The 11361-nt window shown below is 50.2% G+C and overlaps 1 protein-coding gene across 4 annotated transcripts; it reads left to right on the forward strand.

Annotated features, from left to right (window-relative positions):
- The first annotated feature begins 418 nt into the window (after positions 1 to 418).
- Positions 419 to 11067, forward strand: LOC112115616 (acyl-coenzyme A thioesterase THEM4). Of its 4 annotated transcripts, none has more exons than XM_024212747.3 (7): positions 419 to 497; positions 1168 to 1310; positions 3818 to 3977; positions 5737 to 5902; positions 6046 to 6156; positions 7031 to 7155; positions 8039 to 11067. In XM_024212747.3, exons 2-7 carry the CDS (start codon positions 1173 to 1175, stop codon positions 8095 to 8097), a joined length of 759 nt encoding a protein of 252 aa, XP_024068515.1. In that variant the 5' UTR covers positions 419 to 497; positions 1168 to 1172; the 3' UTR covers positions 8098 to 11067. The 4 variants fall into 4 exon arrangements, with proteins under 4 accessions (XP_024068515.1, XP_024068516.1, XP_024068513.1 ...); XM_024212748.3 differs by having other exon boundaries at positions 423 to 497; positions 1171 to 1310; XM_024212745.3 differs by having other exon boundaries at positions 425 to 609.
- The last annotated feature ends 294 nt before the right edge of the window (positions 11068 to 11361 follow it).

Raw genomic sequence — 11361 nt, forward strand, 5'->3', positions numbered from 1 at the left:
AGGACCTGGGGAGGGCTCTATGGGCGCTATATGGACCTGGGGAGGGAAGGTTCTATGGGCGCTAGGGAGCTATATGGGACCTGGGGAGGGCTCTATGGGCGCTAGGGAGCTATATGGGACTCGGGGATAATTCTATGGGGTTCTAGCCTGGGGGGGGCTATAGAGACTGGAGGGTCTGTATATGCCCTGGGGGTGTCTCTCTAGGGGGGGCGGGGACTCTATGGGTCCGGGAAAGGTGTAACGGCCCCGCCCCCCCGTGGGGCGGGAACGAGGCTGCTGCTCTCCGGCCGGTCTCCCCTAGTTCCCATGGCAACAGGGAAGAAGGCGCCGGAAGGGGCGGAGCGGCGGCAGCGGCGCGCCATCCTTGTCACGTGGTGGGGCGCGTGACGTCACGCGGTTGTAACGTCTAAGCCGGCCCCAGCTGCACACCTGACGTTGGGTCGCCGGTGAAGCTCGCTGGGGGGAGGCGGGAGCTGCCACCTGCACTGGGGTCAGAGGTCAGTGGAAAGCCCCCCCCACACGGGGTCAGAGGTCATCCTAGAACCATCCTAGGTCAAAGATCACGGAGGGAGCCCTCCATTGCTGCTGGGGCCAGGAGGTCATTCCAAGGTCAGAGGTCACTCAGGGGTGAGCCCTTCCCCCCCCCCAGTTCCTTAGGGCACACCCCAGTTGTGGGCTTCCCCTTCCTCACTTGTTGCTGCTGCAGCCTGGCCTCTGGGGGGGGGGCTGAGCCACAAGGCAGGGCCCCTCCCTCAGCCCCCCATTCAGGCCAGTGGTCCCCCCCTCAGCCCCCCATTCAGGCCAGTGGTCCCCCCCTCCCTCAGCCCCCCATTCAAGCCCGTGGTGCAGCTCTAAGCCATAGAGCCCACGCTGGTGTGTTAGAGCCTGGCTGGGGCTAGTCCAATCCTTGCTGCGCAGCCCCGGGTAGAAGGGACGGGATTGCCCCCGAATCCCCATCCTGCCTCCACCGAGCTCCGTGAAATTTCCCAAGATGCTGCTAGCCAGCAGTTGTGAAATCAGCATCTGGTGGGTAGGCCCCTTCTGATGCTGCTAGAAGCCTGAGGCGAGTGATTCCTGCTCGTTGCACCCGGCTTGCGTGACAACAGAGACAACATTTGTGGGCTGCGTTGACGGAGCAAGTCTCAACGTTTGCTATCTCTGCACTAGAAGCCATGTGGAGGAATTGTGTTAGGTTGGCAAGGGGGCTTGGTTGCGGTGCAGTCCTCCGTCCAGATCCAAAGGTGTCACGCTGCGGTGTCGTTCGAGGGTTAAGTCCAGCTGCCCCATGCAGTCCGCTCTGGAACTCCGTGGTGAGTATCGCTTCCCAGTTTGAGAGATGCATGAACTGAGCAGGGGATAGAGAACCAGAAGCCAAGAAGTTTTTAATCTTAACTCTGACCCTGATTCTGTTGCTGGCCTTGGACATATCTCTTAAACCGGGTCAAAAGTGGCCACTCATCTGTGATCATTCAATTTCTGGGTGCCCAACTTGGGGTCTGCTTTTCAGGGGTACTGAACATCTCCCAGTGACTCTGCAGTTGTAGGCACTCAGGATTTATGAATATTAGACCACAGTGTGTCAGCTTGAACTCACAGATGTTGAGGCACCTATAATCAGTGGCTAGTCTTAATTTCTCAACCTGTCTGTTGAGTTCCCCATAATTTGAAGAGAGAGAGAAATGTCTTGGGAGGGCTGGGAGGGAAGCTTTCCTACCCTATGGCGAAAGGCATTATACAATCACCAGGTAGTATTAGTGGTTGTAAATTTTGAAAACCATTGAGTTAAAGACAGTTCAGCTTCCTCCTATCTAGACAAAATGATTTAGTATTCTAACACAGAACTGCAGTTCAGATATATGCTTTTAAGGTGAATCTTCTCCTGCCTACCCATCTAATAGTTCAGTTGGCTGAAAACACCTCTGATGCAACAGAGAAGACAAAACGGAGAGAAATGTCTTTTAATCATTCCCTTATTACCTTGGTGAAAGCTATATGTTTGTTTAAAAATGTGTTCTGTGCTGAGAGAATGAATGAGTGGCCCCCTTTGCTAGGCTATTGTGAGGAAGGGATAGGAATCTGCAGACAGATGGCTAGCAATTGCAATTCTCTGAAAATAATCAGAGGAAGAATTCTTGTGTCTGGAATATGAAGCATTATGAACAACACCATGTTATAACAAAGATGCTTTTGCCTTTCTTAAATATAACAAATCAATACCATCGGAATTTTATTTGCTATATTAAACTTTTTCTTGAGTATCTCATGGGTTGCCCTGTGTGATTGAATTATGCACCACTTTCGTTTCTGTTCCTTAAAACAGTCACAGAAGACTTTATGCCAATAAAATCACATGAAGACATTTTTAATCCCAATTCCTAGCTTGGAAATATTTCTAGCAGACAATGTGATTAACGCATTTGGGCTACCTTTGTTATAGGCAGCAGTCTCCTGACTAATAACACACTATAGTATTTGGGCCAAAACTTGAGGTTTGAAGACCAAAGAGCAATAGAAAAGTTTTCACAGGCTTTGATTGTTGTTCTTCAAATGAAGTGTTATTTTTTAAAACCAAACTTTGATCTGCTATGGTTTGTAACATGGCAGCAGAGGTGCTAAAACTGAAAGCGATTGTAATCAAAAGCAAAAGTGACTTTATTGATCTGAGATGCATTCAGTCAACAAAGCATCCATAATGACTGTAAATTGGATTTGGAAACATGTAAGTAAGTTGAGTTTAAAAAAAAAAAAAAAAGTCACTTAACTGTGAGTCTGTGTTTATAGAGCGATATTTTGCTACCCCATTAAAGTATACTCTGCTTACTTGGGGAAAAAATTATATACTGCTGACTTGATGCCATTTGCTAATTGCATCCAGTGCAAGAGGAACTACTGCATTTCAACCCTGGAAAGAATGTTCAGAATATTTGGCTCATTGTGTCTAACTAGATCTCGCTAGCTAACATAACAGCTGGACAAGGTGGGGGTCTGAACACTGAGTGTGGACCACACCAGTCTTCAAATATGTGAAAGACTGTTAGAAAGAGGACGATGACCAGTAGTTCTCCATGTCCCCTGAAAGTAGGATAAGAAGTAATTGGCTTAATCTGCAGCAAAGGAGACTGAAGTTAGATGTTAGAAAAACCTGCTGACTATACGGATTGCTAAACATTGGAATAAGTTGCCAGGGGAGGTTTTGGAATCCCTATCATTGGAAGTCTTTAAGAACAGGTTAGACAAACTAATACTTAGTCCTGCCATGAGCGCAGGGGGCTGGACTAGATGACCTCTCGAGGTCCCTTCCAGTGCTACGATTCTATGAGACACCTGTCAGAGATGGTTTAGGTTTACTTAGTGCTGCCTCAGTGTGGGGGACTGGACTAGAGGACCTCTCAAGGTCCCTTTGAACCCTAGATATCTATGATAAGGTGCACTTACGTGACTCTGGATTTGTGTGGTGGTTTATTCTGTCTTGTGGCTGCTTCTGAAAACCTGTTCAGTGTTCACTAGATAAATAACCGCACCCCATTGCATCATTGCATGGAAACCTTTTCACAGGAAGTAAACGGAGAATGATGTTTTCCAAAAGGGGATGCAGTCACTGCACCTTTCAAAATTGTCCTGTTAGACCCTATGCAAAAAGGAAACCCAACACAAAGCAGGCAGATTGCATCTACGACTGTCTGGATCTCTGGCTTGTCAAATGGGGTGGATTAAAGCTTTCATGGTGCTTTGAAGGCTCAAAGTGCTAGATGAATGCTTAGCAGGATTATTAGGAGATGGTCACCAGCTTCACGGTATCTCAACATTTTCTTTTCAGACCTGGCTCTCTCAGGCCAGACAGTCGAAGGATTATGCCCTCCCCAACTCCAGCTGGAGCCAGGGCATGATGGATTTGTATAGCAGGTTCCTGGAGATGTGTAAAGATGGGACATGGAAAAGGATTCCTTCCTACAGCAATAGTATTGATCATATACCAGGCAAGGCTTTCTGGTGTGTGTGTGTGTGTCTTCCTCTGGAATTCTGGATCAAGTATTCACCCTACTTCCTTTACCTTGTCTGGTATGTGTTAGGATTGTCACGAAAGCCTTGAAGACATGCACTGGTTCACGGGCTTGAGTTTTCCTCCACCAACGCTGGTGTAAATTCAGAATAGTGCTAGTGGGGACTGGTGTAACTGAGGGGAAAATCAGACCCCCTATCTTTACCCTGAGATACTTTGTGTGTGTGTGTGTGTGTGTGTGTGTGTGTGTTACCACTAACCATCTCACATTCCTGTTGCCACCTCCTGGGTAGAGGGTAAAATCAACCCCAGCTCTGGCAAACAATGTCTGTTCACTCTCCTATTTGTAAGTGCCTGTTCTGGATCAGACCAATGAGCCATCCTGTCTCTGATAGTGGCTAGTAATACACCCCCTTTCCCCCATAGCGAATAACTATGCAAAGATGGTAGTTTCATCCCAACCCCAAGCAGCTGACGGCTCGGTTTAGATCCTGAACCTTGAGGGTTGATATGCCTTATTTACCCCTCTATCCAGCTAGGGTAACTCTGGAGAATAGTTTCTTTATTTCTATCAGTGACTAATCTTTTTGAATCCTGCCTCTATAATATCTTGTGCCCAGCATTTCTAGAAGTCAGTTACCAAATGAGAATTCTATTGCTGTTACTTCCCCTTAAATTTCCTTGTGTGTATTTTGGTTTGGATCTAAACATTCCCCTTCCCCCTGTGCAGTCCAAACTGCAAATGTTGTGGTCAGCTGTTTCTCCTGCAACCATCTCTGTGTTTCTTTCCATGCCGCCCTTTAAGCATGAAATATGCTTCCAGTCTGCCAAACCACTCTCCCCTCCTGCAGACTCATGTCCTTGGAGGCGCCCATAGGAAACGAGTCAATAACGAACATTAGAAACAAAAAAAGCCCTCTCTTCCTTGTCTCCCTTCCTCTGAGCTTCCCGTTGCATCCCGTGAACTCTGGGCCTGTCTGCGTTTTGTGGCTGGCTCAGTGGTAAGCACATTGTCCCAGCTTATCAAACAGCAAATACCAACATTTCACCTGTGTTCTAGTGCAGGAGAACTAGAAAGCGAAACTGACTAGCCTGGCTTTACAGGTCAACCCAATTAAATCTGAAAAGCATCCGTAGTGGAAAAATCACCTTAGCCTTGTAACATTTTGAATCGTAACAATCCAAGGGATCGTTAGCCATACAAGTAAGGGATTTAGGCCCAGATCCACAAAGGTATTCAGGCTCCTAACGTCCGCCATAGGTGCCAACTCCGTGGGTGCTCCGGGGCTGGAGCACCCATGGGAAAAATTAGTGAGTGCTCTGCACCCACCGGCAGCCAAGCTCCCCGCCCGGCCCCCCTCCCGCCTCCTCCCAGTGTGCCGCGTCTCTGCTCCTCCCTCCCTCCCAGCACTTGCCGCCACCAAACAGCTGTAGCAAGCTCTGGGAGGGAGGGGGGAAGAGGCGGGGCCAGGGATTTGGGGAAGGAGTTGAATAGGGGCGGCGGGGGGGGGGGGGGGTGGGGGGGGGGATTTGGGGGAAGGGGTTGGGGAGGGGGCGGGGCCAGGGACAGATGGGGGTCGAGCACCCACTGGCTCCAGAAGAAGTCGGCGCCTATGACGTCCGTGGAAATCTTTGTGCATCTGGGCCTTCGTTTTTAGCCTGGTGCTGTGCCTTTAACTCCTAGCAGCTTTGCACCTTGCCGCTCATTTGTTGTCACTTTTCTTCCACCCGACTAGAATCGCTGAAGCTGACGTCTGAGAAGGAGCGGAAGGAAACCCGCCTCTTCCCCAGAAACATGGATACGGAAGGAGTGGGCTTCGAATATGCCATGTTCCTTAACCCGTCTGAGAAAAGGATGGTGTGTCTGTTCCAGCCGGGCCCCTATCTGGAAGGGCATCCGGGGTGAGGAGGTCCCGTTAATTGTCCTCCCCGAGAGTTGTGATCCGCTTAACCGCCATTGACTGGGGTGGGAGAGCGGCAGCACTCATGTCTCGGGAGATCATGTTCAACCCTTTCTTACGTCACCTTCCCAATCTGCCTTTCAGGTTTGCCCACGGGGGCTCCACTGCAACAATCATTGACAGCACAATTGGGGGCTGCGCTATATTTGTCGCTGGCAGGGTGATGACGGCTAACCTCAGTATAAACTACAGGAAGTAAGTGAATTAAGGCTTCTGTGTAGCCTCAGGGCTTACCGGTAAAATCAGGGGGCCTACGACAGTGCAAAGAGATTGTAAGCGCTTCGGGGCAGAGCCCATCTCCTGGGTCTGTGTTTGTGCAGCACCTAGCGCTATGGGTCCACGACTAGGGGTCAGATAATAACTTCAATTGCGTCCTGCTCTGGAATGGTTTGACAACTCGGTGCCCTTAGGTTTGTAGCCCTGTTCATCCAGAAAGATCTAAGTATGCTTCCAACTCAATCAATGTACTATTGACTGGGCACTAAGGAACCGCTCGCCCCTCTCCAACATCCAGACAAGCCTTTCTAAGGAACAGTGAGCTTGCAATTAAGGCACTGGATTGGAATCTGGGTTCAGACTCCCTTTAAGACCCTGGGAAGCCACTAGATCTCTCTGTGCCTCTGCTCCCCATCTGTAAAATGGGGACATCACCTTTCTACCTCACTGGGGTGTTGTGAGGATAGTCACATCCTCCTAAGTACTCCTCAGAACAAAAGCTGGTTAACTTCTCTAGGCAGTAGAGCAGTGGGCTATCTAGGATGGCTCTGCAAGCACTGGAGTGACTGTGGGTGAGGATGTGATGTCCGAGTAAAAGCTGATGTTGGGAGCCACTGCTTAGACTTTCTGTCCTCTCTGGGTGACACAGCTTACTGGTTAAGGTTGTGTTCTCAACTTTAACCCGAGCTTAACGAAATTCTCTTCTAGGAAACTTTAGATTGCTTCACCCGCCACTACAGTGCTGCCACCTCTGGGGTGGAACGCGGTGGCTGTTTAACAGCTCGCAGGTACGCTCAACGGCATAGGACAGGAAGTGGAATCTCACTAACCATCAGCTGTTTTCTTCTCGCAGCCCCATTCCGCTGGGCTCGGTGGTCTTGGTGGACAGCAAAGTGGACCAAGTCGAGGGAAGGAAAGTGTTTCTGTCCTGCCAAGTCAGGAGCATCGATGGCCAAACGCTTCATGCAGAGGCGACCGGTAAGGCTCATGCGGCTGGCTTTAATAGATGAAGCAGAAGCTGCGGGCACTTGGCCCCTGGGCAGTCAGATAGGGCTGTGGGGCCTCAGACTTTCTGTCCCAGTGCAAATAGCTTTGCATGGGGAACAGAAACGGTATCTGGCCCAGCGTGTGCCTTCCCATGCTGGTACCTGGACATGACCACAATGAAGGAACCCCTGGTGACATGGAGTCCTGGGTGCTCCCTCCCCTTCCCCTTCCCCATCTCCAAGAACCGTCTGGCTCTAGGTGACCCAGTCTAGATGCTCTAGATGGGTCATCAGTGAGGGCTAACCCCCGCGGGGCCTGGTACTCAAAAAGCACCAGCCTCAGCAGGCTCAAAAGTCTGCGAACCAGCCACTAGAGGGCAGCAAAGACCTATTCTATTAAAGTGCGGCGCACGGTGCAATCTGCCAGCCAGCCCTGTGCCATTGAAGTCAGGGGCTCCGCGCTAGCGGATCCTGCTGTAGGATCGAGGCCTGGACCTGGTCTCTTCACTGCGTAAGGTACAAGCTGGCTGAAGCAGTAAGGAAATACCCAGCACTGGCCCTTGCTGCTTGCTTTGCAGAGACAGCCTGCGGCTCCAAGCCTCTGTCCCTTTCACAACGTGGGTGGAAGCTGCAGGGTCCCCCTACTGGAGAGCTGGCAAAGGACAAACCACTTGGCAGAGCGGAGCGAGTCGCATTTCTCCAGAAGAGCAGTGGTGCTCTGCCTGTCTGAGAACAGCCCTGTGCCGTAGAGTGCAGAGCACAGGACAGACACTTCCTCTCCCTGGGAAGCGCCGGGGCCCCGCACACATGCGGCTCTCTGGTTGCCATGGCTGTTCTGAGCTGACACTTCCATCCTTTCTTCCGTCCCGGTTTAGCCCTGTTTATCCGGCTGGATTCCACGAAGTCCCTGCAGCAGCAGATGAGCTCCCAGTGAGTCGTCTTGGCCTGTCGGACGACCAGGCTGCAGCCGAGCCCACTACGGCCTCTGCTTCTCTCCGGTCGCTAATTCCCTGCTCTGATCTCTCCTGTTCTGAAGAGAGAGCTCTGCCCCGGACTTCTCCTGAGTAACAGTGACGTGGTGCAGATTCTTCTGCATTCATCGACTCTCTGGAGGCCACCTCTGCCCATTGGGCTCTACTACAGCTGTCGTGTCGTCCCACCCTCAGCGGGCCGGTCAGTTTCTGATTAACCTCCGAACATGAAGATCCCATTCGTTGCCTGCTGTACAGGGAACTGCTGCTGGGAGTTGGTGCCATCTATGGACTTCAGAGGCAGTGAGCTCTGCATGTTCTTGTGTGTTACAACTCCAGATGTTTTATCAAAGGACAAATGCGATTAACCCTTGGCCAGCCCCTTACTGCACTACAAGCATGTAGATTCTCTCCTCTCCTTCGGATATCTCTTACTGCTGTTTCCATTTTGTCTGCCAGCCCTCTTGTCTGCTGAGGAAACTTGCGTGCTATCTTGCGATCCAGCATGCTGCCTATCCTTCACAGCGTACGTGATTAACATGCCTCGGGATGGGTAATGGGTTTTAAAACCTTACGCGCTAGTTCTACCAGACAGGGTGATCCAGACCCAGGTTGTATCTTATCCTCCTGGCTGTGACCCATTCTCCTTTAGCATGGAGAAGTGGGGGGGGGGGGAGGGGGAAATTTGGCTTCCATGCCTAAAAGAAGGAAACATAGGACATAATTTGTCCCTGTCATTGGAACTTAGTGAACAGATCTGTTAGTGACACGCGAGCCAGAAGAGAAACCAGCGCCTGCTCTCATAAGCTCTGCAGAGCCAACGCGGGAATGAAAAAGTAGATCCGAGTCCGATTATGGGCTAGATCTATGGAATTGGAAGGCACCATCATGCAAGAGTCACCGCCAAGCTTTGCAGAGACATTTTTAGGGCTGGTTGAAAATTTTCAGTCAAAACCTTTTTCTTTTTCATGGAAAATCGGGCCTTTGATCAAATGAAACGTTGGCAAAATGCCTCTGCTTTCCACGGCAGACGTACGTGTTTTCCATCAGAAAACGGAACACGGGAATGGAAATGATTTTGATTCCGAAATCCTGCTGTGGTTCAAGTGCCTCTCGCTCCTGTTCTGTGTGGGCCGGGATCCCTGGCCAGGTTATGTCTTCCATAATGCAGCGCAGCCATGCAGCTGTCCTGAAGTGGGGCCTGCCTCACCAGGAGGCACCACAGCAGCATTTCACAATCACGCTATTTGGGTAGCAACAGATTTTAGTCAGGCTAAACCTCTTTCCTCTTCAACAACTTCGTTCTCCGGGGCCCCGATCCTGCAGGGAGCAGATCTCGGAGCACCAAGTTTGCTGCTGATTTGTGACCTTAACTATCAATAGCCAGCGCGCGGCCTTCTTTCCTTTGGGAGTGAGCTGTCCTGGGGAGCGGGGGAGGGAGAGGAGAAAGGGGTGGGGGGCGAACTCTTGGATTCCCTTCTGAACTCTTCCACCACCTCAAGCGGTCATGGGAAAGTCACTTATCCTCTGTGTGCCTTGGTTTCCCTACCTATAAAATAAGGGTCGATGAAACTTTCCTGTCCTGGGAGGAGAAGAGTGAGGGTTAATTTAGCTTTGTCAAGCACTAGACAGGCTAATTATTTATAGTAGATCTTTAGTTGCGTCTGAGATATCGGGCAAAGAAAATGTTAATGGAGGCAAAGGAAGTAATATATACACTGTTTATTTATTTTTGTAGTTAACTCACTGCAGTCTTGCTACATTAGCGAGAACATCAGGTTTTGCAGAAGCCTCCTGAGGAGTTTGCCTGTAGCTACCCTTAAAGCTAATCTTGAATGGGATTTGAATTTGCTCACTAAAGAGTAGCAGTGCCAGTGCCCGCCACAGAAAGTTTGTGTTTGTGACATCCAGGGATTTACACACCTTGCCACGAAGGGGCAGGCTTTCAGGACAACTTTAAATCCTCAGTGGAAAGGGTTTTTTGTCCTTTAAACATCTCACCTTGTGCGAAATCTAACCTCACCAGTATTGTCCTGGTAGCGTCGCTTCTCCCATCCTGCAGCTGCTCCGCTTCTGCAACTAGACAGAGCTAATCGGCTGTAGGGTCTCATCCCGGAACCGAGTGAGGGAGCAGTTTCTGTTCCTCGCTCCAAGCAGATCAAAGAACTCCCATATGCTGGGATGGGGCCTATGTGTATTAAGTTATATAAATGAATCTATAAATGAGCATTCATTGCCAGTAACTAACATACTCTGTGGCATCACAGTGTGAGCCAACAGTGGGAGAACTACCCACAACTGGCACCATGGAAGTATTCGTGTAGATTGGGCTCTGGCATCTCTGCCATGGTGCTGTCTATCCCTGCTCAGTCTAGACACCAGCCTGGTTTAACACTGCCTGCACCCGAGCTGTGTCCACGCTCCTGCAATGACTACACTGATGGTGCGAGAATGCTTCGAAAAATTCTCACCATAGACAGCCTAGTGCAGAGTGCTCCATAGGAGAAGCAGAGCATGAAACTGACCAGGCTAGTTCCACCTTCAGAACTGCTTGAAGAACAAAAATAAACACAGGGCAGCAATGTGGCAAACCGGATCAGGTCATGAAACTGGAATAATTGTTAGGCTCTCAGCCAGTGCCAAGAATGCTGGTAAGGGAATCTCTCACAACGGCTTGAGTCCTTCTGTTAGAGTCTCAATCGGGGCTGTGACATGAATTGACTCTTTGTTCTTCACCCAGTGCGCAGGGTTTAAAAACTTGAAATCATCTCTCTCAAATATCCCGGTGCCTGGGGGGGGAGTTGGTCTTGGTTTTGAGTTGGATTGTTATCTTGTTTGTCACTGTTTGGAGCATCTCCATCTGAAGGGGAGGGTTTCTGCAATCTAAAAGGGGCACGCCCAGCAAGGATTAAAAATGTTTATTTTAGAACAGATACGTGCTGGTCCTTTTTAAATTTTTTTTTCTTCCCCCCCTTTGCATGGAACTGTGGCCGGGTGAACCCCCTGGACAGCATTGCTCTCGGATTGTGCTGCGCTGCAGTAAGCCGCCAGGAAAGGAGTGGGTTGGTTCTTAATAATAATTTGGGGTTTCCTGGTCTCTGCTGCTCTCTGTTGTTGTTGCAGAAGCACCTGGAGGTCCCAGTCAGGGATCCGCCCCCCCCCCCCCCCCGGTGCTAGGTGCTGCACAGACACACATGAAGATGGTCCCCTGACCTAACGAACTGGCG

Source organism: Terrapene carolina, unplaced genomic scaffold, assembly GCF_002925995.2.
Source record: "Terrapene carolina triunguis isolate 2854851 unplaced genomic scaffold, T_m_triunguis-2.0 Scaffold227, whole genome shotgun sequence".
Classification (NCBI taxonomy): Eukaryota; Metazoa; Chordata; order Testudines; family Emydidae; genus Terrapene; species Terrapene triunguis.